This window comes from Pogoniulus pusillus, chromosome 4, assembly GCF_015220805.1.
Source record: "Pogoniulus pusillus isolate bPogPus1 chromosome 4, bPogPus1.pri, whole genome shotgun sequence".
Lineage (NCBI taxonomy): Eukaryota > Metazoa > Chordata > Aves > Piciformes > Lybiidae > Pogoniulus > Pogoniulus pusillus.
In genome coordinates this window covers 32,976,119-33,002,618 of record NC_087267.1, presented here as the reverse complement: position 1 = coordinate 33,002,618, position 26,500 = coordinate 32,976,119, and the positions used below count along the sequence as shown (strand labels likewise).

General features: G+C 43.8%; 1 protein-coding gene across 3 annotated transcripts in view; it reads right to left on the bottom strand.

Moving 5' to 3' along the window:
• RELN (reelin) overlaps window positions 1–26,500 on the bottom strand; it is a 314,867-nt gene that overhangs the window by 58,446 nt on the left and 229,921 nt on the right. For all 3 annotated transcript variants that reach the window (XM_064142519.1, XM_064142520.1, XM_064142521.1), the window contains 13 exons: window positions 26,281–26,467; window positions 21,927–22,132; window positions 18,990–19,161; window positions 18,441–18,641; window positions 15,536–15,771; window positions 13,352–13,509; window positions 12,244–12,451; window positions 5,582–5,658; window positions 3,906–4,064; window positions 2,467–2,655; window positions 2,001–2,274; window positions 1,248–1,388; window positions 976–1,153 (listed from right to left, as the gene is read on the bottom strand). In XM_064142519.1, the coding sequence (XP_063998589.1) occupies window positions 976–1,153; window positions 1,248–1,388; window positions 2,001–2,274; window positions 2,467–2,655; window positions 3,906–4,064; window positions 5,582–5,658; window positions 12,244–12,451; window positions 13,352–13,509; window positions 15,536–15,771; window positions 18,441–18,641; window positions 18,990–19,161; window positions 21,927–22,132; window positions 26,281–26,467 (2,386 nt within the window). The remainder of the gene's footprint in view (window positions 1–975; window positions 1,154–1,247; window positions 1,389–2,000; window positions 2,275–2,466; window positions 2,656–3,905; window positions 4,065–5,581; window positions 5,659–12,243; window positions 12,452–13,351; window positions 13,510–15,535; window positions 15,772–18,440; window positions 18,642–18,989; window positions 19,162–21,926; window positions 22,133–26,280; window positions 26,468–26,500) is intronic.

Here is a 26,500-nt window from a genome sequence, read left to right as displayed (position 1 = left end):
TTCAGCTAGTTCTTGACTCATATCAGAGTGAATCTCATGTCCCATTACTGAAGGTGCTCTGAAGCTTACTATTGTCTGGATGTTGTCTTACTGACGCTACTGGCAGCAAGAGACTAGTTCTTTGTCCCACTCCTTCCAGGCAGAAGATGGGGACAATGGCAGCTTTGGTAAAGTGACCCATAGTAACAGAAAGGGTGCACATCACCACCAAAGGCACAGCTACATGACTAGGTGCAGACAGAGGTACATGTTTTGAGCCTCTGGGATGTGATCTGATCCACATGCATTGGTTTACTAAGACACCGAGTCTCAGTTTCCACAGACATTTTTTGGGTAAAGTGTACAGTAGCTAAGCACTCTGACTCCTAGACAGGAAGACTCCTCTCAGGAGCTCTTTTCTGTGCCAAAAAAAAACCCCACATGTTTAGAAATATCCTTTTCTGGGGTAACTTCTTGCCTTAGAGCAGTAAGTAAAGGAAGCAGATGGGAAACCTCACATTGACCCCTAAGGTTCTGTCTATCTCTACGGATGAGCTCAAAGTTGTGTGGATCCTGGGGCCAGAGCTGGTCCCTGTTCTGCAGAGATCAGGCAAACCACCTCTCAGAGCTTCCTTCTTTTTCAGACCCATTTTCCCAGGGAAACAACCTGCAGGAACAACCAATCCAAGTTTTGGATAATTCACATCCTGTGATATGTGATTTAAGTCACATAAAGAAGTTGAACTCAAGTAAAGGAGAAATGCATCCCACAAATGAAAGTAACCGCCAACAAACTGATGAAACCTGTTTGCTCACAAAACACACCTGTGACAGACATGGAACATACCACAGGCAAGAGAAGACAGGAAAAGGGAGAAGATTAAATTCTAGCCTAAAGACATAAACATATGAGAGGAAACAACAAAAAATGTACTTTCTATTTTTAGCTCTATTGGGTTATCTTCATTTTGTTTTTCAATATAAATAGTCTCTGACCCCTTTAAAAATGAGAGCTGTTCCAGACTTGATGGTGTCACCATTCAGGTTTCCTCGCTCAGCACCATAGACCTCAGGCCAAAGGTCTGGATGCAAGTTACCATTGAAATCATCCTTCAGGACGGCTGGCAGAGGAACTACAGGAACACAGTATGGACCACCAAAGCCTCTGTCACACCTAGCAACAAAGTGGGAGGAAAAGGTGTTATCCATCTGGCCTAGGTACACCACAGATCTTTCCTATGAAGCAGGTTAAACAGGTTGCTACTTACACACAACGACCTGCATCACAGATGCCGTGGCCAGAGCACATCCAAGGGCATCCGGTAGCCAGCACCACATTGTCAATAGCCCAAGAATCAACGCCAGAGGCATAGTTGTACTGAATCCACCTGAACCGAGTCCTGGGAGAGCTAGAACAAATAGAGGCAGAATTGCAGATCTGTTCAGAGCAGCAGCAAGCAGCAGCACCATCTTTTATTTCTGAACTAGAGCAGGGTTGTATGTAGATAGATGGATGCCAGCGTACCTGCCACATCCATTTACAACTACGTGATAGCACCAGGAGGCAGGCAGAACTCTCCTCTGGGTCAAAAGGGTGGAGGAGACACATCCAGTAACATGCACTTTGACTTGCTAACTCCCATGACTAAGATGGCTAAAGATTGGATGACAAGTAATATGAAACGACAGCAAATGCTTTTATATGAAAGGACAGGTCAGGGCATTAAGTCTTGCTTCTTATTGTGCAAATGCTAGAAAAGCTTGGGTTAGCATTCCTGTTCTTGCTGTCATAGGCAAGACTTCAGAATTCACTCATCTGAAGTTGTTACTTCATTAAGTTCCTGCAGTTCGCATTGTATCTGATGAACTGTTTTGAAGGGACATTTAAATTCTGACGGTGTGACAGCACACATCTAATCATTCAAAAGACGCAGAGAAAATTCCCAAGATGGAGAATGTTTGCTCAAATTAGATCAGCAAAATCTGTCTCATGCTAAGCAGCCAGAAGAGTAGTGGCTTACTTGGTGGAGGGTGGGAGGTAGACTGTAATTCTCTTCCAGTTTTGGAACCTTTCTGAAGTGTAGACAGAGCTCTCGGTGTATTGCTGGCAGCCGATGGTGGGGGGCACACACTCCTCTGTCACCAGGTGCCAGTCTCTCCCGTTGTTTAGAGAGTACTGCAGATGAACGCTGTGAGAATTGCTGTAGGGTTTGCTGCAACCCATGCTCAGCTCAAACTGCAAGAAAGTGGAGGCTGACACGTGGAAGTCCCAAGTCTCAGCATAACGAGGTTTTCCTAAGAAAGGAGAGAGAGGCAACAGAAAGAGAGTGCATCTTGTGCCTTTGGCTTCAGCATTGCCATTCAGACTGATTATTGGTATTTTCACCTTTCTTCAGCCTTCTCTTCCTGCAGGTTACTCTAGACCCGAATTGCCCGTAATTTATAAACTAGATTTACACAAATGTAGCAGGGTTTGCTGACACATACCAATGTTTTCACTGAACATCAGAGCTGTATCCATAGACAGGCAGTCGATGTCTACTTGACCTCCTTGTATTCTGTACCAGCTTGCTTGCAAATCTACAGAACCATCAAATTTATCCTGGAAGCCAGTCTGAGAGCTGTCATTCATCCCTATGAGGACATCGTCCAAAGCCCACTGAGCTGAATGCTTCCCTGTAAAAAGCAGATCAGGCAGGTTAGAGGATTCTAAGTGATTGTTTTATGGGCATATCTTGTGTTAATCCAGTGAGCAGTGCTCAGCCACGTAGACTGAGAGCTGTTAAACAAGGCTAAAACATTGCTCAGGGATGAACTTGGACTCTAAAGCATGTTTCCATTTCAGATAATCACAGGTATTTCCCTCTTCACTTCTCAAGGCTTCAGTGCCTTTGTCATCATATGCTCTTCTGGGTTTGAATAAGACAGTCCCTGAGTCCCTAGTTGGGGATTTCCATTTTATGGGTCACAACCTTCCTGCCATATCCCACAGCTAATCAGAAAGGTCTCTGTCTAGCTCCCAAAGTACTTTTTGTATGGAAGATTACTGCACACAAAGGAAAATACCGAAGGCCTTTGATACAGCTTATATTCACAGGAATGATGATCTTCACCTTCTTCCCAGAAACCTGTCTTCTCTTGCTCTCCAGCCTACAGGTATCTCAGTTCGTGATCATCTCTGGCCCTTCATCTTTCTGGCATGTTAAGAACACCACCGTACTGTGCAATCGTTGCCCTCACAGGAGAAGAAGAAAAGTCTTGGTAATAAATTGTGAGCTCACAGTGATGTGCCAGGACTTTTGTCTTGCCACTCTGAGAAGCAAGAGTTATGGCTGACAAGGCCATTCTGCACTGCATTATGGCTGAGGATGTGGGAAGAGGTTAAGTGGGCTTTGGAGTGCAACAGAGCAGGGTGGAGGAAGCAGGGTGTGTGCCGCCAGAAGTGGCAGGGGATGGAGGTCCTTATTTGGAATGTGTTATTAAGACAGTGAGATGGGAGCCATCAGGTAGGTGGAATCAAGGCCAAATTATGTCTCCTCTTCCAAAACAGAAAAACAAAAAGATAAAAGGAGTAAGCAATTTTGCATCCTTGCTCAGCTCACTCTACACTCAGGTAAATCCTCCTGTCTTAGTTAGGCTTTTCTGTGTAGTATTTTCCCTCTCCCCTCTGTTATCTCTCAGCATCTTTTCTTTAAACTGAAAAAAATCTGCTCTTCAGTCCACTCTTCTGGTTGGTGCTATAAAAGAAAATCACACCTGCAGGGGGACTGAGGAAAGCCTAAGTATGCTCTTCCAGCACCCAGCTGCTTACCATGCTGTGTCTGTGTCAAGCTAAGGTTTCTGCAGAGCATGCCCACACTGAGCAGCAGTCACACACGGACTGTACAAAGCTGCTTAATGAAGCTTTAGGACGGTGTCTTGCTTACCATGTTGTGGCTGCCACCAGCGGAAGGCAGTGGCAGGGGTCTTGGCATCCCGAGGTAAGTCTATGGAGACCACTTGGGGTTCCAGGTATGACATGAAGTCCAGTTCCCGCAGCAAGTGCCAGGTGATCCCGTTGTCATTTGTGTACTGAACAACAAGCCCTGTGTTTAGAAGGAAGAAAGTCAGCTAGTCTAACTGCACAGAGCAAAGAGGGGCAGCTCTCTAGCCTGCACTCAGAAGTTGCCAACCTCTGTCCAGTACACCTGACTCTTGGCATCTTCCCTACACCTTTTGTCATCTCCTGGTCTAGGACCACTTTGGTAGATGAAGTCCTATGGCACAGGTCATGCGGGCTCACCAGGTGCCATATGTTATCTTGCTTGTCTTTACCCAGCCTAGAAGAGAAATCTTTCACATCCTCAGTGAAGTAGTGACTGTACCACAGAAGCGATAGGAATTAGCATGGCTTTCTTCACATAGGCAGCATTTCTGGTGTCCTTGCAGTTTATGTGGGGCACAATGTTGTAACTCTGACAGCTGGGCTCCCAGTAAGGGTAGTTCAGGATGCTCATGCTACCTGTGCAAGCTCACAGCATCCTTAAAAAGTACTTATCTTAGTATTTTGATAATTTAAGTTAGTCTTCATATCCAACACAGAGTATGACAAATACCAGGATACAGCAGAATTGTGAAGTCACTTAGAAGCTCATTGAGGGGGATAACACAAGAAGAATTGTTTGTGTACATTTCTTCTCTTAAAATTCTTCTATACTTTAGCATGCTCAAAGACAATGAATGTGCCCGTGTCCTACTGGTGCAAACGAGAGGGAAATCAAATCTTTGTATAACCTGTGCTGAAAGACAGCAGTTAGGAGTTGTTATCCATGTAAATGGCACACAGTAGGAATCAGTCCATTGAAGTTAAATGACTTATACTGAGAGGAAATCAAAGTTTTCTCATCTACAGATGTTAGTGGTCTGTCACCATACAACTAGACCACTTTACATGAGGAAACTGCTCCCAAAACTCAGCTTATCCTCTGCAAACACAAATATCATCCCACTCACCCAGTGACTCGAACCATGTGGGTAAAAGAAGAAAGGACACAGCTGGGAGAGATTAATTTCTTTAAAGTAGATAGACATTTTAGCTGCATTCTTAGACTTCTGCAATTCAGGTAAATTATACATGAGCTCAAGTTGGAAAGCAGTCTTTTATGGGACCCACTGGCGTAGCTGAGAAGCTGAACAGATTTCCAGGCACACAGCCCTTTTTCAAGCCAAAAATAGAGACTGCCCACTTTATCCTGAACTTGAATTTTATTCCTTTTACTTCAGGCCCAAAGACAGCCCTGTGTACTTGTAACTTTACCTGTTTTCCAATACTACCAAGTAGTCTAATAAGAGACTTTACACTTAATCTTGTAAATGTTGTCTTTCTTAAACCAGCATGGCCCCAGCAGTTACTTCTACTGATAGATCACTGTTAAGTTTGGTGGAAATCAGTATAAATACAAGGTGGAACAACAGGAAATAGTTTTCTGCACCATTAATGAAAACTGTGGAGGCAATTGATTTCTGTTAAAAACAAACCAATCTTTGATTTTATAAAGACAGCAAAAGGCAAAAACACTGCAGAAGACTGAAAAAAGCGTATTATTAAGAAAAGAGGCTTTACCTTCATTCCTGGCTCTTGGTCTGTTGCAGGAGTTACCAACGGCCTTGCTTCCAATTTGTACATAAAATTGAACTAGCCTGTTAAAAACATTGGGGTAGAAGAGAAGTGTGATCATGTTCTGATAGCACAAGATCAGTCAGGATAACTATCCTCTCTTAACTAAAGTGGCATTTGCAGTTAGGTCTTTATTCTGGGCTTATTGGTCGAGTAATGTTCCCAGTGAAGTCAAGAATGGCCATAGTCAACAGTGGAGGACTGAAGACAGAAGATGGCCCTGCAGTTTATTGATCCTGTGTCTAATAAATGGCTGTTGGACTGAACAGCACAATTTAATGATTCCTTCTTTCACACAAAGACGCAAAATCTCCAAAGCAAGCACATCTGCCCCTTCTATCAGGTTTTACATTGACCTCTTGTAATTGGAAATCAGTTTAAACTTTAAAATAAAATGCCAGAGTTTTAATAACATTATCACATTCTCACTCAGCCACCAACTCCTTTTTGGTCCATAAAATCTTGATGTAAACAATTTTCAGTCAAGAGCACTCACAGGACATTTTGTGAAGCAGACCCTTTGAACGTGAACTTCCACATTTTGATTTAGTAGAATATCCTCTTGTTCTCACACCATGAGATGGAGGAAAAATGTTCCTGGGCTGCCTTTCCTGCAGCCTTCCCTGTAGCCAGCGCTTTTATCATATCCCTACCTTCTCTGTTACTTTCTACTGTAACCCATGACAATCTTTTCATTTGTCTCTCTGCAGGAAAGATTTTCCATGTTCTTGATTTTTCTCACAATAATTTTCTGCAGTCTTTCTAAAGCCACAGCACCCCTCTGAGGCAATGTCACTGGTTTTATTGACAGAACCCTGGACTAGCTTGGAACATCCCTATTAAGCTAGACGTGAATCAGTAATTATCCCATCTTTGTGATTCAAAATTCGCTGTTTTTCTCCTAATAAGCAATGTTGCCTTGGTATCCTTGCTGGCCTGGTATGTTCAGCTGTGGTCTGTAGTGCCAGGCTAGTTCACTGTTCCTCTCAGAGGCACACTATTTGCTATATAACAGCAATTCATTTCAGTTAATGTCCTGCTGCTTACTCACCAAATTTCACTGCACGTCTCCAACATTCATCAGACTTTCCCGGTCATAACTAATGTAAAGAGCATTGAGATGACCAAGAATGTCATCATCCCCCCATCTATGCCTTCTTCACAAAATGTCTGCACTGCATGCCCAAAACAGTGCCCGAGCAGAGCAGGGAACTCAGAGACTTTCCCGCCTGAACATGAGCCCCACCTGAACATGAGCCAGCAGTGTGCCCAGGTGGCCAAGAGAGCCAGTGGCATCCTGGCCTGCATCAGGAATGGTGTGGTCAGCAGGAGCAGGGAGGTCATTCTGCCCCTGTACTCTGCACTGGTTAGACCACACCTTGAGTACTATGTTCAGTTCTGGGCCCCCCAGTTTAGGAGGGACATTGAGATGCTTGAGCGTGTCCAGAGAAGGGCGACGAGGCTGGTGAGAGGCCTTGAGCACAGCCCTACGAGGAGAGGCTGAGGGAGCTGGGATTGTTTAGCCTGGAGAAGAGGAGGCTCAGGGGTGACCTTATTGCTGTCTACAACTACCTGAGGGGTGGTTGTGGCCAGGAGGAGGTTGCTCTCTTCTCTCAGGTGGCCAGCACCAGAACGAGAGGACACAGCCTCAGGCTGCGCCAGGGGAAATTTAGGCTCGAGGTGAGGAGAAAGTTCTTCACTGAGAGAGTCACTGGACACTGGAATGGGCTGCCCGGGGAGGTGGTGGAGTCGCCGTCCCTGGAGCTGTTCAAGGCAAGGTTGGACGTGGCACTTGGTGCCATGGTCTAGCCTTGAGCTCTGTGGTAAAGGGTTGGAACTTGATGATCTGTGAGGTCTATTCCAACCTTGTTGATACTGTGATACTGTGACTTGTCCCCATGCTGAGATCTGCACACTGCAGTTTGCTGATGTCATTTACCTTCTTGTCACCTAGCCAGTTTCTGACTAAGGGTGATGCCTGCCTGCTGTGTTATGGCTACTGGAGTACTTGCTAATGTGGTATTTTTTGGGAAGCAACTGCCTGTCATTTGTGCTGGGGGCTGTCCTGGTGAAGCACACAGGGTGAGGTGGGGTCATTGCTAAACAGGGGGTTTGGGATTAAAAAAGAATACACAGTTGAGGAAATCAGGCTCCATTAGTTCCACTGCTTGTAGGTAACTTCTGTGTTTTATAAAGTACTAATTTTGAGATGCAATTTTGATTTGTCAAAGCTGCAAAGTTTGATTTGTCACTCAATTCCCCAGAAGGAATCTTTGCTTTAGGAGATTTGGTCCCAATTTGCACTGGCACAGACCAACCACAAACTACAGCCAGAGCCAGTGCAATGCAGACAGAACTCCAGTTTCCCTCAGCCACTGCTACATACACACTATGATGATTCTAAACATTGCAACAAACCATTTCTGCTGCTGAAATTGACAGCTCCTGTCTGAATTGTTTTGTATATCCAAGAGACCAGGAGAAGCCAGAATATGCTCATCAGTCTCCTTTATATTATAGCCCCATAAGTAGCTCAAGAACAGGCAAGTTCACACTATTGCATTACTTAGCTAGGTGGGCCCTATTGTGTGCTGCAGCTCTGTTGTCTTAACAGGCAATAAAACACCAGACAGCAGTCTCAGAGGTAGACAAGATTTACAGCCCCATGTTGAAATGTTGTTTTTCATTTACCAAGTGTAAATATCTGCAAAAAGCAAAAAACAAACCCAAAAAACACCCACACACACAAAAAAAAACCCCAAACCAAAACAAAAAAATCCCTCAAAATCCAAACAACAAATACCACCATCCCCATAAACAAAACCCCAAACCAAAACCCTTTGTGCAGAAGAGGGCATCAGCCCATTTGATCTGTAAAAGGCTGACCCAGAACAGCTCTCTCGCATGGCTGCACAGTCATTAGCAATGGGGGCTGCAGGAGGGAGAGGAGCCAAGTCAGCTACCAAGCCAGATGGCACCACTGTGAAACATAAATAAATACATTACAAATGCCGTGGGTTTTATCTAGTTCCCAGGTATATACTGTGTGCAAATGCTGTCACTGAAGAGGTAGTGAAGAGTGTCACAAGGGACAGGCCTTCAGAATGGGAGATGGAAGCTCATCAGTAACTAAAGTGCATCCAGGTGTGGAATTGTCAGTCAGAAGCATGGGAATACTGCTGGTGAAATTGTGCCTTTGGCGCACTGGGCCACGCAAAAGAGAAGGGAGGGAGAGGCTTCAGGGGTTTCCCAAAGTGGAAGCCAAAAAATGGCCTGGGTGAAACTAATTTGATGTGTGCAGCTCTCTTAATGTCATAGGACATTCTCCTCATGTCTGTCAAAACAAATGCAGTCAGTCACATAGAGCAATGAGGAGATGACAGGCCAGATAAAGCTGAGATTACAGCAGCACATCATGTGCGTGCTAAACATCAAGCAGTGCTTTATAGGCCTTGGCTCCAGGGAGCCAGCTCTACTTTTCAGTGCTCCTAGCATTGCTCCTGAGCTTGGCAGTGTACTGCTGAGCTGCTTCCCTGAGCAACACCACACACCTTGGGATGGCAGATCTTTGCCACGTGACAAACCTGGGGCACCAAGCTCCCATGGAGCCCACTCCTCTGGGAAGAGAAGGGCAAAGGGGAAAGGAGTCTTTGTACATCTCATAAAAAAATAGCAACAACTCTTTACATTCTTATATAAAATGTACACTTTACATCCAAAAAGCTGTAGCTGAAGCAAGATGACTGGCCATATGCATAGGCAGATCTGCAGGAATTCAACATGAAAATGAAACTGTAATGTCTTGCACTATTTTTTTCAATTTGTAGCTCTTCCATGCCTGATTTAATGAAAGGAGATCTTAAAAGGCCTGGGTAAACACTATTAACCTGAAAAATAAGCAGCTTACAAATCTACTGCAGGACTTCAGCCTTCCCATTCACAACCTCAACATGTATTTTCCTGCTGTTTACTAAATCACCAAAACTCCCTAGCCAACCACCCCCCAAAAAAAAGAGTAAAAGATAACTGTGCAGGGGCTAAGATGACCCCAAATAAAATAACCTCGTTCTATGCAAGGCATTATTGAATGCAAAAAGTAATACAAAAATGGGAAAAAGTCCTTCCTTCTAATCTCCTCTTTCTAGTGACATTAATTTGAGCTCCAATATTGGAAAAATAGAATTCTAAGCTGAGGAATTATTTTCTTTTTTGAGTGTGGGTCTTTCAGTTAACCCCTCACACTATCACAAACAGTCTGCTTTGGCTTCTAGTAGAAACAACCAGTTAATTTTACAGATGGTCCAAGTGGGATGCATCTGTTCTAAGGAAAGTGTCTGAAGTCTTAATCTGAGTTTTATGTGGCCAAGACAAATTGTCTTATAATTAATGAAAAAAAAGAGACATGCTTCCAGAAGACAAAGCACTGGTGGCTAGATGCAGTTTGAGGCTACTGTATTGCCCTTTTGAAGCTTCTGTTCTCTCCTCTGAACATTAGAGCAGCCTGGGGTAATTGCTTCAGCCTAAGGAGTGTTCTGGTCAAGCAGCATGAAGTGGATACTGGCCCTGAGCACACAAATGGCTGAAGAAAGCAAAATATCAGTATTAGTCCCACTGGTGTTTGAGATAACCAGTGTGTGTTTGTTCTGGCTAGTAAACAGCCCAGGGATGTGGCATCAAGCTTGAATTGTTCAAGGGAGTTAAACTGCTCACTGTGCTGCTTACAAAAATGGTAAATGTTGCTGTTTTTCTCTTTGGACAAATGATGAGTTGTCGCAGGAGAGCAGCTCACATGGTGAACACATGCTCAGAAGAGAGATCTTCTTTGCCCTTATCAGGTGTCTCTCTGGCCAGTTTATGTTCTTGGGAGAGTGTTAAGACCCGAGATGACAACGTTCTTGTGCAAAACAGAAATAGTGATAGATTAAAAGGCCAAGAAAGAGCATTGCTCAGTATTTTAAGACTTCTGACTTTTTAAATGGTTCATTCTCTGCAAAAAAGGAAAGCTATAAATATGAAGATCTGGCATTAGAAGTGGTTTCAAAGTACTCTTAAAGCTAAAGGAAATACTTTTTTTTTTTTCCCTACAGGCCTGGAGCACAAATCCTATGAGGAGAGGCTGAGGGAGCTGGGGTTGTTTAGCCTGGAGAAGAGGAGGCTCAGGGGTGATCTTATTACTGTCTACAACTACCTGAAGGGGCATTGTAGCCAGGTGGGGGGTGGCCTCTTCTCCCAGGCAACCAGCAATAGAACAAGGGGACACAGTCTCAAGTTGTGCCAGGGTAGGTATAGGCTGGATGTTAGGAGGAAGTTCTTCACAGAGAGAGTGATTGGCATTGGAATGGGCTGCCCAGGGTGGTGGTGGAGGCACCGTCCCTGGAGGTCTTCAAGAACAGACTGGATGAGGCACTTAGTGCCATGGTCTAGTTGATTGGTTAGGGCTGGGTGCTAGGTTGGACTGGCTGATCTTGGAGGTCTCTTCCAACCTGGTTGATTCTATGATTCTAAGATTTCCTCAGGAAAGAAGGAATAACTCAAACCCACTGTTTGAATACAGACTTCTTGATGATGTAGTGTGCTTCACAGAATTAATAAAACGAGACTTAAAAGGACAGTGGAACAGAAGTGCTCAGATCTTCCCAGAGTTCCAGCGCAAACACGAACTTGTCCAAAGCATATTTGTCAAGCAATTAATTAAATTTAATTATTAAGTAATTTACCTAATCATATAAATAATTCACTTGTTTGTCAGACACACAGATGACAGAGGAAAGGAAGCTAGCACTATGCTGCTGGGTGCAAGGAGCAGCTAAGGAAGCCCCCACAGCTGCAGCACCCCTAAGGAGCTGAAGAGCCAGTCTTTGCTGAGTCACAGCAAATCAAATCATACGGCAAATTATGGCATCACCTACTCTTGGAGCAGCATTTGTCAGGAGAAATCTCTGAGTGAGCTAACTGATATAATTGCAGGGTGGGCAAGGTTTCAGGTGTGTGATCCCTCAGGAGGCTCGACAAAGCGGCAGCAGACTCCAGGCTAAATAACGGTTAAAATTAATGGCCCTTTGTTCAGCTTAATTACATTAATCAATTAGGCAATTTCAGAGAAGAAGGCTAATTGCTATCAGAAGTGCAGGATTCAGTGGCAGCAGGGAGAGAGGTGAAGGCTTGTTAGCCTCTTGGCTACACAGAAACAATTCACATCTGGTTTTTCACACTTCTGACAAGTGGACTAATTCACAGCATCTGGCAAGGCAGTCAGGGGACAGAGAGTTTTCTGTCCAGCTATAGGCAGAGGCTTGTATTTTGTGTGTTCTCAAGACCATGTCTACTGTCTGTTCATCTAGAATAGAATGCAACACCTCCGCTTGTAAGGATCAAAGGTTTCCTTTTTTTGATGCTGCTATTCCAGTGTTCCTAAGCTAAACATTCTCTCCCAAGGAGACAGTACACCAGAATAAACAAATAAAGAATTTCTCTGCCATAAAGATTTCTTGTAGAGACTGTGATTACGAGACGAACATTTCCCACCCTCTCACATCTACACTTGCAGTGGCAGAGAGGAAAGAACACAAATACACAGACGACTGTGAGAAGCAGTCCTGAGGACTGACCTGATGTTTGTGGTGTCCAGAGGAACAGTCCTCGCCTCCCTTTTGCCAAGTCCATTGAAGTACAGAGATCTTCCATCACTGAGCACACCACAGCCTGTCCCAACCTGCCCTCCTGTTATCTTGTACCAGAGAGGGCTTAGCTTCCTCTCAAACCTGTCGAACATCTCGCTGTGGTTAGGTACATTAGACACACAGGTTCCATGTGATGCTTCAAGAAAAAAAATCAAAGGAGAGATGCTTTGGTGAGACTGAGCACAGTAAAGGTTACAGACAGTACACTGGCAGCTGGTTCTGTTGCATCCACAAGTGACAAAGCATTGCACTTCTCTAATAAAATGCCCTGCAGCAGCACGGTACCATTTTAAAGCAGCTTTACAGACTTCCACAGGCAGAATAAGCCCCATGCCTTGGAATTTTAAGATGGCTTATTTCACTTGGTGAAAAGCAGCCATGCTTTGTGTTGATTAGGCTTTTTATGTGCACAAAAAATATTATCCTTTTGTGGAGTTTCAAACAAAGTGAACAAAAGCTGTTGGCTTATTGCTTTGCTGCTATGGACGGCTGAAAAGAGTGCAGCATGCAACTAGTTGTGTCAATCACTGGGTTCTTCCCTATTGAGTTTAGGTGGGAGGTTTTTTTTGTGTTTCAGCATAAAAGCCCTCCAAACTAAAAATGAGCAGAATTTTCCACAGAAGGGCCTATCAGAACATATGTTCCCTCCTGGTCCTGTGCCATCTGATGGCCAGGGCATTCAAAACCAGCAGCAAATCTTTTGAAGATGGTCCAAAGGCTTTTAAGCAGACTTTTTAGTTGATAACACTTTATTTTGTTTTCCCTTTTATCACTAGTCCCTTCCCACTCCTACAGCTAGTGATGTTCAAAGATTGTGGCTGCCAGAAACATCACTGCTGTCTCCTGCCTTCAGCTGCTCTGTGTTGCCTATGCTGAATTTTATTTAACACAGTGAGAAGATTCTTGCTGGCAGCCCATGAAATCCATGTCACCACATATTTATCTGGAATATCAGGGAGGAAAAACAAGATGCCAGCTTTACAGCTTTAACTCAGCCAGTGCCCCCCACAATCCTACCTCGAAAGGGTTGTTTTACCTGTGTATCCCAAGTCACAGAAGCAGACCCCTGAGACACAGTCCCCATGACCACTGCAGTAGCTGGGGCAAGGCTCAGAGATGTAGACGCCATCTAAGCCGAAGGCAGGCACACTCTTGTGGGAGCTGCTCTCCTGGATCCAGCGAAACCGAGTCTTGCTGCAGGGAAACAACCAAGAAAGGCACAGCATTACTATTCCCAGCTTCAGCATCCACTGCTTCTTGTTGAAGACTAAAAGGAGCTTTTCCTAATTTAGTCACTTGCAAGCAAGATGCAAATGAATGCCTAGAAAGTATTTCTGACATCCTGCATTTTGTGCAACTTCACTTCAGATTTTTTTCCAGATTTTTTGTTGTATTTTGACTTTTCTTTCTTTGGCCCATACCCACCACTGCAATACAAAGAACCGATACATATTTTGATCAACAAGAGTTAATTAGACACCAAAGATGCCTTTCATTACTCAGTTCAACCTGAGCTGCTAATTACATATTAAAATCCCAGAACTCTGTTTCTTACAGCACTTGTGAAGGGAACTCAGCAATGTCAGTGGCTATTTAATTTTGAATAAAACATCTTCAAATAATTTAGCTACAAGAAAGGTCATGACAAATATCATGTCCTACATGGATAGAAAAAACAAGTTCTTGTTCCTGAATAACAACAGGGAAATTCCTGGAAAACAGTGATTTAATCCTTGACTTGCAGAATTGACACTGCTCCAGGAACTTAACTGAGCCTACACTAGGGTAGTCCAGCCAACCCACTCCACAGGAAATTAGTTGAAGAAGAAATATTTTGGTTATTAATTTTCACTCTTTAACTTCTAGCTGAATCATTTTATAGGAGCTCCAGAGAGGGGAATCTATTTAAAATCTCACTGATACCCCAATGGATTAACTAAGATTCTCCTTGCCACTCTATCTAAAATATAATAAAACTGTTTATTCTATTCTCCTACACAACTGGTATTTGTTGGCAGGCAGTGATCACAGTGCCAGTGCTCTGTACCAACTGATGAAATGGGATGCTCTCCGGATAACCCATCCCAAAAAACATGATTTCCAAAGTGGCCCACAGAAAAGTCAATTTTCAATACACTGAGACCCTCACTGTGCTCACAATACTTATATTTCTAATACATCAACATGAGCTTCTTATTCCTGACCACATTACTGAACATAATGCCAAACAGATTGCTGCTACTGATTCTGCAGTGCTTGTTTTGGGTAAATCACATCGGCTGGTGTCAGATCTGTGCAATTTGGCACCTGCTTTTATTGGCTAATTACTGAAGAAAAGACAACCTTTTTATGGTACACGTTGCTGTTTCAGCTCCTTGCATCAAAGGCACCAGCTCCCCTGCTACACAACATGCCACGTACTCAAAATCTGTGCAGGGATCTGAGGAGTCTGTGACAGGAGAATGAGGTTGAAACCCAGAGGCATCATGGAGCTGCAGCCTGTGAGGCAAGAGGCAAGGAGCAGTGGGAGTACATGGCCAGGGGCTCAGGGCATATCTGTTGTCTGCATGGGCAGCGCTTGGTGCAGGCAGCAGATAGACCAGGGCAGATTACTGGTAGGGTAAAACCAAGCAAAGGGAGTGAGGAATTTCAGCTAAACCCAAGTAAGACTGAGAAATGCCTCCTGATTTCCAGGTTTATTTGCATCTTCCACTTTTTGCACCTCTATTAACACAATGCTGAGGAGGCACTAGCAGATGGGCACACCTACTACTCCTCTCTCCTTTGACTTTTGCTGTTTCAGATGGCTTCAGTGATACAGCACACAATGCTGCAGCTCAAACAGCCTTCTAAAATTTCTTTGCCCAATGGTAACCAAAATTAATCAGCTGACTTGATTCAATTTGGCTTGATTCATGTGACTTACCACTTCCTCGCTGGTGCCTCTGCCCTAACTGATGTGTCAGGATGAAGAAACTGACGTACAATTAAAATGTTCTGAGTTCCTTGTTGCCTTGTAACTTAATTTTGTAGACAATTATGACACCTCTAAACCAGGAAGCTTCTCTTTGGTTTAGAGAGCACATAGATTCTTCCCAGTTCTGCCAATTTTTAGCACTGCTTTTGTTTGCAGCTGGCAATTTTTTCCTGAAATAGCATCAAAGAAGAGGCAGCCAATCCACAGCTACCATTGACATCACTGCTTTATGATGTACAGTACCTGGCTGCAAGTGACCGGGGGATGACAATGGTAATCCTTGTCCAGTCCTCAAAGTCTCCTGTGTGATACACGCTGGGCTCGCTCAGCTCCCGTGAGCTCCCCTCGCACCCCTTTGTGCCTGGAGATGCAGGGTAGCAGCCCTCCTTCACCAGTGACCAGAAGAGCCCAGCATCATGTGAGTACTGAAGGAGAACGGGAGCAGAGCTGCTGTACTGGTTGGTGCAGCCGATGTTCAGCTGCAAGAAAGCAGAGTGTTGGATATGAGCTGAAGAAACCTGTTATTGGTATTTATTTGTACTGTTATTGGTATTTATTGCCTGCAAATCGCCTCTGGTGTTCTGGTCTGAGAGGCTTAGTGCTCTGACACCAGCTCTGAATCCAGCCCAGAGTCTGTTTTCTCCATCAATATGCCATTTCTCAGCGCAAATTCCCGTCCTCAATGAGGTGGATGGGTTGAGCACACTAAAATGAGCTAAGAGCTGTTCAAAGGTTCTGTTGGATATCAGGCCACAATCAGCAGGCTCTGCACAAGCACCTATTTGCCCAGGAGTGAGAAGAGCTAGATCCTCTAAGAACCATCTTATCTACACTTCAGCCAATGTGCCCAGAGGATCAGGCTGAATGAGGTCCCACACCACCCTGGGACATGAACCTGGACCAGAGCCTAGTCACTGGCTTCACTGGAATGATGTCTGACAGTTGGCACTGTAGCCTGGGCCCCCAGAATGGAGCAAAATTGGATGAAGTAGAAAAATGCATATTAAAAGGTCAAATGAGAATGGTACTAAGAAAAAATCGGCTGCTGCATTAAAATTTTCATTTTCATTTTTTCAAGCCACCAGAAAAACACTAGTTTTCATTATTTCATTGCAGAAATTCTACTTGAGCTGTCTGTAGAATGCAAAACGTAAAACAAAATAACCCATGGAAAATGAAATAATTTTGACAAATTACTGCATTTGAATTTATCAATGTGAAACTATCCCAGGCAGCATTTTAAGATGGAAATTTCACCATGCCAGGAAAACCTTTAACCATGTGCTCAGAATTAGAGCATTCAAAGGGCACCACCAAACTGATGTGCAGGCCAGTTTCAAAGCTATCCAAAAATGGCCCATGTTGGGGCCTTGAAGAACAGACTTTCACAGTATCACAGTATCACCAAGGTTGGAAGAGACCTCACAGATCATCAAGTCCAACCCTTTACCACAGAGCTCAAGGCTAGACCATGGCACCAAGTGCCACGTCCAATCCTGCCTTGAACAGCTCCAGGGACGGCGACTCCACCACCTCCCCGGGCAGCCCATTCCAGTGTCCAATGACTCTCTCAGTGAGGAACTTTCTCCTCACCTCCAGCCTAAATCTCCCCTGGCGCAGCCTGAGGCTGTGTCCTCTTGTTCTGGTGCTGGCCACCTGAGAGAAGAGAGCAACCTCCTCCTGGCCACAACCACCCCTCAGGTAGTTGTAGACAGCAATAAGGTCACCCCTGAGCCTCCTCTTCTCCAGGCTAAACAACCCCAGCTCCCTCAGCCTCTCCTCGTAGGGCTGTGCTGAAGGCCTCTCACCAGCCTTGTTGCCCTTCTCTGGACACGCTCAAGCATCTCAGTGTCCCTCCTAAACTGGGGGGCCCAGAACTGAACACAGTACTCAAGGTGTGGTCTAACCAGTGCACAGTACAGTGCAGAAGAACTTATGAACTTTATGAAGAACTTATTATTCTTTGGTACATTTTGTTTATTTTGCATATTTATGCTACATTGCCAGGGGTTTCAGCAATGGAAGGTGGATTATATACTTCTAAGTGTTACATTCTTAGACTAAATAATTTTTGAGATGATGTTGATTGATCATCAAACCTACAGAATGGAAGACTTGGCCACTGAAGGGGAGTGGTGAGGAGCATCTTCTCCAGGCTATATGGTATTTATATACTGACAAATGGTTGCTGTTTTGGACAGTTTAAAGTACAAAACTACAAGCAACACTCAGCAATTGTCCTGCAATCTCTCCGTTTGGATAGCATTTCATTAGCATAACTTTTAGAGGAAATGAGATTATCTTACAAGTCCCACTGTTTCTAACTAACTTGCCTATTTATAGAACTTTGGGAATTACATTTGAAAAGCTGCCTGTAAACATCTGATCTCTTTTAATAATTCCACTCGTAAATTATTCAGTGTCTGTATCCACCAATTATGTAAGGACCATGTATTTGTGGCGAGCTCATTAAAATTGCATTGCAACCAACCTCCAGAATTCACTGATGGGATTTCATTATAAACTCAATAAAATTTTGATTAGGGTTCAGCAACAAGAGCTTGTCAAAGCAAATACACTTTATTTGGAGCCAAATTTCTGATGTGTTGTCAGACCATTGAAATTTTTGCAAGGTCTTTACAGAAAAGAATGCTAATTGAAGTCTATATTCATTGATACAATAAAAGGAAATTATATGACAAATTCACACTGGAGTCCAGAGCAGCTTGTAAGGCCTTAAATAGTCTAAAATACAAAAAGTGTACACAAACCACATTGGAGCTTTTGTAGTCAAAGACCCCCAGATGGCAGAAATCCTTCTTCCTCTGACAGTGCAGCAACATCTCCTAGTACTGACTTGAATCTAGTGACAGTTCAACTCTTCAACTCACTTCTGAGACATGCTGAAGAACAGCCATCTTTGACACTTCTCCAGGGGGGTGAAAAGCTCTCCTGCAACAAGGTCTTGGCTACGCTTTCAGAGCAGCATTGCAATTTATAGTGCAGGGATTCATACTTATGCTCATTGTTCTACACAGCACTGTAATTTACCACCTCGTTCTGACCTGTGGTTCCAGTGACACCTTGCAAGTACTGACTAAGGGCAGTTTCACTGATGCTCAGCAGGGACATACTGTAGGAATCATACCTTGAACTGCAGGACATATCCAGGCTTCAGAGTTAAATCTCGAGTCACCGCGAATCGGTCTCCATCTGATTTACCAAAGAGCATGGCAGAGGGAGTGGCAGAGCAGAAACTTTCATTTTTGGTCATCCCTTCATTGGCCAGCATTAACCACAGGCTCAGCTGGTTCATAGGGTAATCAAATGCTGGCTTTTCATAGAAGTTCTGTTAGGAGCGATAAGGAAAGCAACAACAAGTACTAGCACCTTGCAGGGTAACTTAACGATAATTCCAGAAGTTATAAACTCACAAATTCTGCAGTTTGTCTTCCCTGTCACTCTCAAAAATGGGTAATTTCCAGATTTTCTGTTCTGAGTTTTTGAGGACACATCTGTCACAAGGACTGGGAGCCTGGGGGTTTGTGATAAGGCCCAGGTGATTCTCACACAGAGAAACAGAGCTGCAAATGCTAGAGCTTTTTCTCTGAATAGATTGAATGCTTTCAGGGAAAAGTCTACCCAAGAGGGTGGCTCCTGTTTTGTGGAAAGCCTGCAGCCTGCTCTTGCTTATTACCTGTGGTAAAGTGGGATTAACAATGGGAATGACATGCTTCTGCTTCTCTGACAAGATGATGATGTCGTCAATGGCCCACTGGTCGTAGCCTTCTCCTGAGAACACAGGCTGCCACCAACGAAACCTGGTGCAAGGTGTCTTGGCTGCAGCTGGCAGCTCCAGGTAGACAAATCTGAAGAGAAGAAATTCAGCAGACCTTTAGAGAATATGGTTTGAAGAGAAACAGGAGAAATGCCACTGAAGAGGGAAACAAGGTAGGAGAGCCAGTAACTGTCTTGTGTACAGACACCCTCAGAAGTCTGCTACTGATCTGGATACCTATTTACATGCTGCACACAAAGAAACTTCTTCGTCCTACTTGTCTGTGGAGAATGGAAACTCTTTAAGAGAATGGCTATTTTTCACTCTCCATTACCATATTGCCTGCCACAATAAGGAGCTGATTTGAAGTCTTCAGCTTAGAATTAAACTGTTCAGCTGAGCATGTTCAGCAAGTCTTCTGGTGCCAGCAAGTAATACTGAAATGTGTTGGCAAAATTAACTTCTTATTCTCTTCTGCTGGTTGGGTTTATTTGTAGACAAAAACATCTTTCTACTGCACTGCAATAGATTGCACATCAGAGTTTGCTGCTGTGGATAAAAATTATTTCAGCCCTCCTATATGAATCCTTATAACTTTGGAACCTCTCAGATAGTTTGCTTTATGTTTGAGTTAGGAAACACCTTACAAAATGATGTTAAAGAAAAGTTAGAATTTCAAACCTAATCACACATATGCTAAAAACTACAGCAATTAAGTTACCTGTGCAGTATTTCAGACACCTCACATGTGCATTTATGTCTCGTTTGGTACTCTTTATATCATCTGTTCTTTTGTACCATGGACTTCCCTAGCTGGTTAGGCAGAGGGATGTGGAAGCACTGTTCAGAGTTACAGGAACCTTCTTTACCAGAAGTTTCCCAGGTTTATTTGTTGAAACATAAGATCTGAACCACATCTGAAGCAACAGAAAAATAAATACTTGTAGCTGTATTCAGTAAGGACTATCACTCTTGGTTACTCAGATCACTCTTCGTTACTCAGAAGGTGTAAATGTTTTGCTTACAAGTAGAATCATAGAATCATAGAATCATAGAATCATAGACTCAACCAGGTTGGAAGAGACCTCCAAGATCATCCAGTCCAACCTATCCCCCAGCCCTAACCAATCAACTAGACCATGGCACTAAGTGCCTCATCCAGGCTTTTCTTGAAGACCCCCAGGGACGATGCCTCCACCACCTCCCTGGGCAGCCCATTCCAATGGGAAATCACTCTCTCTGGGAATAACTTCTTCCTAATATCCAGCCTATACCTACCCTGGCACAACTTGAGACTGTGTCCCCTTGTTCTATTGCTGGTTGCCTGGGAGAAGAGGCCACCCCCTACCTGGCTACAATGCCCCTTCAGGTAGTTGTAGACAGTAATAAGATAACCCCTGAGCCTCCTCTTCTCCATGCTAAACAACCCCAGCTCCCTCAGCCTCTCCTCATAGGATTTGTGCTCCAGGCCCCTCACCAGCTTTGTTGCCCTTCCAGGCCCCTCACCAGCTTTGTTGCCCTTGTAAGTAATCTATTGGATAGTTCAGTGATGAAGGTGTAGCTTCTTTGCTGGATAAGGCCCAGATGATTCTCATGCAGAGAAACAGTCCTGCAATTTCAATAAAGCAGAGGCTAACCTACCCATTGAGTGGGTGAAGGGAAGGTGGTTGGTCTCATTTTTCTGGATTTTAGTGAGGCTTTTGATACTATCCCTCAGCATCTTTATGGACAGGTTGGCCACTTGTGGGATAAACAGTTTCATGATGTGCAGTTCAGAATCCCACAATTTAAGAAGGATGTGAAGGCTCTTGCATGCATCCAGTGAAGGGCAACAAAGCTGGTGAAAAGGCTGGAAAGAATGACCTACGAAGAATAGCCACAGACTTTGGACTTTAAGGAAAAGAGGCTGAGGGGTGACCGCACTACTCTCTACAGCTTCCTGAGGAGGGGAAGCAGAGAGAGGAGTGCTGAGCTCTTCTCTAGTATCTAGTGATGGGATGCAGGGAAATGGTTCAAGGTTGTGTTAGAGGAGCTTTTGACTGGACTTTAGGAAGCATTTAGTTATCAAGTGGTTGGTCAAATGCTGAGCAGGCTTCCTAGAGGTGGTCCATACCTCAAAGTCTACCAGTGTTTAAGAGGCATTTGGACCAGATCATTCTAGGTCACTTCCAAGTGAAATATTATTCTAGTCTATTCCATTCCACTGGGTTTATACTTTCAAATGTCTAGACCACCTTTAGAAAAACACAGTTTGCTGAGTTCCAAAAGTCCTTCTTGTCATTCCAAGGCAAAGTGACAAGATGGGAAGGTAAAACCGTTTGTGCATTGAAAGACATCAGCTGCAGGTAACAGAAACAATGTATTTTCCAACTTGGTTAATTCTGTGATTCTGTACTTAATGCCTATGCAGGCAAATGCAATATAAATATGCACTGAAAATCTACCTTACAGCCAATCTGAAATGCTGCACATAGTTTCTTGTTGGTTTAAAAGAGCTTTTGTTAGATGTGACACTACTATATGTTCAGAGGGTCAGAGGAAATGGCATATTTCTACACCTCTTTGGGGCAAGTTCTGTATTTGTGCTAATTATTTGTAGATATTAGCATTTTAGTCATGGTTTACGTGGGAGGTGATTGGAAACTTCCTATTTTATTTCTTTTTTTTAAAAGGCCTTCCATTAGGTTTTTTTTCCCTAGTGACAGGAACTTACTGTGACAGCCTGGGAAAATTTCCAAATAATGAAGGCTTCTAAGCACTGCAACTTGAAATTTCTATTCATGTTTTCATAAACTGAGAAACTGGATTTTTTAAAGATTTGATGCAGCATGCATTTCATTTAGGACAAGCCTATACCTGGGTTTGCTGAAGTCAGAGAAATACATTTCTGCTAGTAGGTGCCAGTTGATGCCACCGTTGTTGCTGTACTGCAGCAGCACACCTTCCTCTCTGCTGTCTGGTTTGTTGCATGAAGAGCTGTCTCCTCCTATCTGGATGTAGAACTGGACAAAATCAACCCAGGTCGTGTCCAAATCCCAGCTTACCAACTGTCTTTTTCCAGCCTACAACACAAAGAACAGAGAGGCAATGATGATATTAAATATAATACTTTCACTGGGAACAGACATTCTTAAAGCCCAACACCAGTTACTACTGCACAGGAAATTAGGCAACAAGGTTAACACTGAATTTTCTGTTAATTTGACTTTTTTTATGTTTCACAGAATCACAGAATGTTAGGGGATGAAAGGGACCTTTGGAGATCATCCTAGTCCAACCCCTCTGACAGAGTAGGTTCGCCTAAAGCAGGCTGCACAGGACGTCACCAAGTCAGGTTTTGACTGATTCCAGAGATGGAGACTCCACCACCTCTCTGGGAAGCATGTTTGAGTGCTCCACCACCCTCAAATTAAAAGAGTTCCTCCTCATGTTCAAGTTAGGTGCCCATTACCTCTCATTCTGTTACTGGGCACCACTGAAAAAGGCTGGCCCCATCCTCCTAACACTCAGCCTTCAAGTATTTATAAGCATTGAGCTTCCCTCAGTCTTCTCTACAGGCTAAAGAGATCTAAGTCACGCAGAATTACAGAATGTCAGGGGCTGGAAGTGACCTCAAAAGATCATCCAGTCCAACCCCCCTGCAGGATCACCTATACCAGATCACACAGGAATGCATCCAGGCGGGTTTTGAGTATCTCCAGAGAGGGAGACTCCACAACCCTCCCTGGGCAGCCTATTCCAGTGTTCTGTCACCCTCACAGTGAAAAAAATCCTCCTCATGTTTAAATGAAACTTCCTATGCTTCAGCTTCCACCCATTGCCCCTTGTCCTGTCCTCAAGAATCACTGAGCAGAGCCTGGCTCCATCCTCCTGACACTCACCCTTTACATATTTATAAACACTGATGAGGTCACCCCTCAGTCTCCTCTTCTCCAAGCTAAAGAGCCCCAGCTCCCTCAGTCTTCATAAGAGAGATGTTCTAGTCTCCTAATTATCTTCATAGTCTCCTCTAATCACCTTCATAGTCTTTTGCTGATCTCTCTCAAGTAGTTCCTTGATCTTCTTGAGCCAGGCAATCCAGAACTGGTCACAGTACTCCAGAACAGCCCTCACCAGGGCAGAGGAGAGGCAGAGGATAACCTGACCTACTTGCTACAGGCTTCTTCAAGCACACCAGGATGCTATTTGCATTTGCAAGGCATATTGCTTGCACATCGACAAGCCTATTAGATGGTGCTACCTGATGTGAAGCTGCCAATAGCAAGGCAGGACACAGAGCAAGGAGAATGCAAGGTGACCCTCATGCCCCGTGCCTGTCATAGCCCTGCCCCAGCATAGTGTGATGATGCCACAGGTTTTTGCAAGTAGGGCAAAGCTGGAGGGAGGATGCAGAGAGCATACCCCTGCTGTCATCAAAGAGGCAGCTGCAACATGGCAATGTCCTGCAGAATGGAGAATCAACAACACACCTCCCGTTTCTAATTCTCTGAGAAAACACAGCTTGGAAGAGACCCAAGGCTCACTTTCTAGGGGATAGTGGAGTTGAAAGGAGCTGGCCCAGCACCCTGTCAGGCTGAGTTTTCAAACTGTCCAATGTAGGAGACTCCACTGCATCCTCTGGGAGATGATTCCAGTGTTCAACTGTTCTCATAGGGGAGCATTTTACTCTGGAGTCCATTGGGAATATCCCCAGCAGTAACTTCTCTCCATTACCTCCTATCTTTCTCCATTCACTTAGTAGCTACCCTTTATGCACTGGTCCATGGCAACAAGGTCTCCTCTAACCCTTTCTTCTCAAGGCTGACCAAACCCAGCTCTCTCAGCCTAGGTTCCTGTCCATCTCCAGGCACAATAAGGTATCAGAAAAGAAACCCTGAGCTAAGCTATAACTGTGTTTTAAGTAATATTTATATTTTTATCTGTCTCACTTGTACATTGATGATCCTTCTGACAGATTTCCAGACAAATCTGAGACAGGCAAATAATCTAGCTGGACATAAGTAACAAAATCTGAGCTGAGAATTAAAATACTGTGGGTTTTTTTGGTTTAATTTAGTAAGATGATAGCCGAATTTAAATCCTGTTCCATTCACCAACTCCCCTTTCTTTGTACCCAGTTCAGGCACAGATTAATGACCATTGCTTTCTCTCTCAGAAAATTTTGCTTTGCCTGTGTTACAGCCTGGATCCATAGCTCACTTAGAGACTCAAGCAGGCCACACCACACAGCCAGACTGATTTCTGGAAGCTGAATGCTTGTGCAATTGAAATTCTGTTAAGTTGCATCTCTGGTGACAACCAAAAGTTGTGAAGAATCCCCTGGCCCTCAAAAAGCTCACTTACAATACAGTCATATTGATTTGGTCTCAAATTATGCCTGCTGCTTTGTTTTATTTGGTGTTTTACTCCCAGTTGAGCAAAGTCCTCCTGGATGGTGCCATGCAAGTAAAATAGATTCAGTTTGGAGTGAATTGTCCCCCATGGCTAACACTGGCCAAGGGGACACTGATAATATCATGGCAGTTTGCTTTCACAGCTTCATCTGGAGACCCAGAGTAATTTGAAGTTATCACTAAGTGAAACTAACAATGGATACTAAAGGTGTATGGGCAGGTCTTGACTGCCTCAGGATACCCAACGTATTGACCTGCTCTGCTGTAGAACTATTCCAGATAGGTTTGCCATCTCTACACCACACAGTAGCTCTGCCTGCCAAAGGGTTAACCACAGAACCAGGTTAATTGAGAAACCACGACACAGCAACTACAAGGGCTAATTGCAAGAGCAAGTTGTAAAACCGAAGAGAGAGGATGTAAAACAAAGGCAGCATTAATTCCAGCAGCATTAATTGACGACGACAGTAAACAGTAGACATTCAAACAAGAAGTGTCTGTTTAAGCAAATGAAAAGAAATGCAGCCTCTGCATATGAGCTTCCAAAACAAGACAGAACTGCTGGGCAAGTGTTAAAATATTTTTTTAATTATCTACCAGCTTGGCCACTTGATGCCTTGAAAAAGATCTAAACAGAAATTAAATAAACCACCTTCTGTTGATGGCACACAGGCTGCTACTACTCAAGAAATGAATGATAACCTAACCCTTAGAGATCAATAGAAAGCAGCCAAGAATTTCTAAATGAGTTTTTCACTCCTCCTTAACACAAATCAGCAGAAAGATCATAGCAGGTTAATTCTAGCAAACTACTTTTGAGAAACTTGGTGTAAGGAACTGAGCCAGAACGAAAAACATCTAACAGAGGAGACAATTGCATTAAAAAATCCAATTATCACAATTAGCTAGTTATACTGATCATGAAATTCTCAGTACTGAGCTGCACTTCCAGGGGAGCTGGATGTGAGACTACGTAGGAGTGCTGGAAATTATTTGATGGGCTAGATGTTTGTAATGAGGTAAACAACACACAATTACACAGCGTTGCTTATTGGGTTATTCTCCTGGGACTAATCTGGCTCTCGTGACAGCAGTGGCAGTTTGATCAGATCTTAAAAAGAGAAGCACATAACTGCCTTTATACTTCTCCTTTCAATTAAGAGCAAAACAAACCCCAAAACTCAACCTAAGGAGCAACAATAAAATTTATTTGTGATTACAGCCCATAATCTTCTACCTAGTTATAAAGATATGTTGTTATTTTAGTTATAATTGCTATTAATTAGCAGGATTCTCTGTATCTCTTTTCTGCTCTGTTATTTTTGTCTGCAAAGCATCCAAATCATACAAAAGAGTATCCTTCTACAGGTTAACCACTTTCTAAAAGTCTGGGGTCGTTGCTTTTGTCACCAGTTTTGATCCTGTGACCTCAAATTAAGCTGCTTGTCATCTGGAAAGCCATCCCTTGTCCAGAAGAGTACAGAACAAATGGAAGCTGCTGGATGCTGAAAAAGAGCTAAGTTTCAAACCAGAAAATGCACAATGAAGACAGTTTGAATGCACACACTTCCTCCCACACACTGGTGATTTCCTTCCACTACAGCTGGTGCTTCTTGAATATCTAATAGCAGTGTCTTTCCCAGTCTCTTTTGATTGCTCTGCTCTTTACCTGCAAAAGCACAGCTGCACTTTTTCAAGCGCTTCTCACGCTGTGTGCAGCTTTCTGCCACCCTCCCTTTCTTTGCTGTACAACCCCACCACGCTCCATTCAAACCCATAGTACATGCCCTTCTCAGTCTCCCATCCCTCATTAGTACCTTGTTGAAATAGAGCGAGGAGCCAGACGAGATGACCCCACAGCCTTCTTCAGGCTTGACGATCTCTCCCCCAATAATTTCCTGCCACTCTGTCTTCAGGCTGTCTGAGCTCTCAAAATCAGACATGACAGTGGAAGGAAGGGGATTTTCAGGCTGACATTCAGTACCTCGAAATCCTGGGTCACACCTGGAAGGAAATGTAAAAGTAGTGAGATTTTAA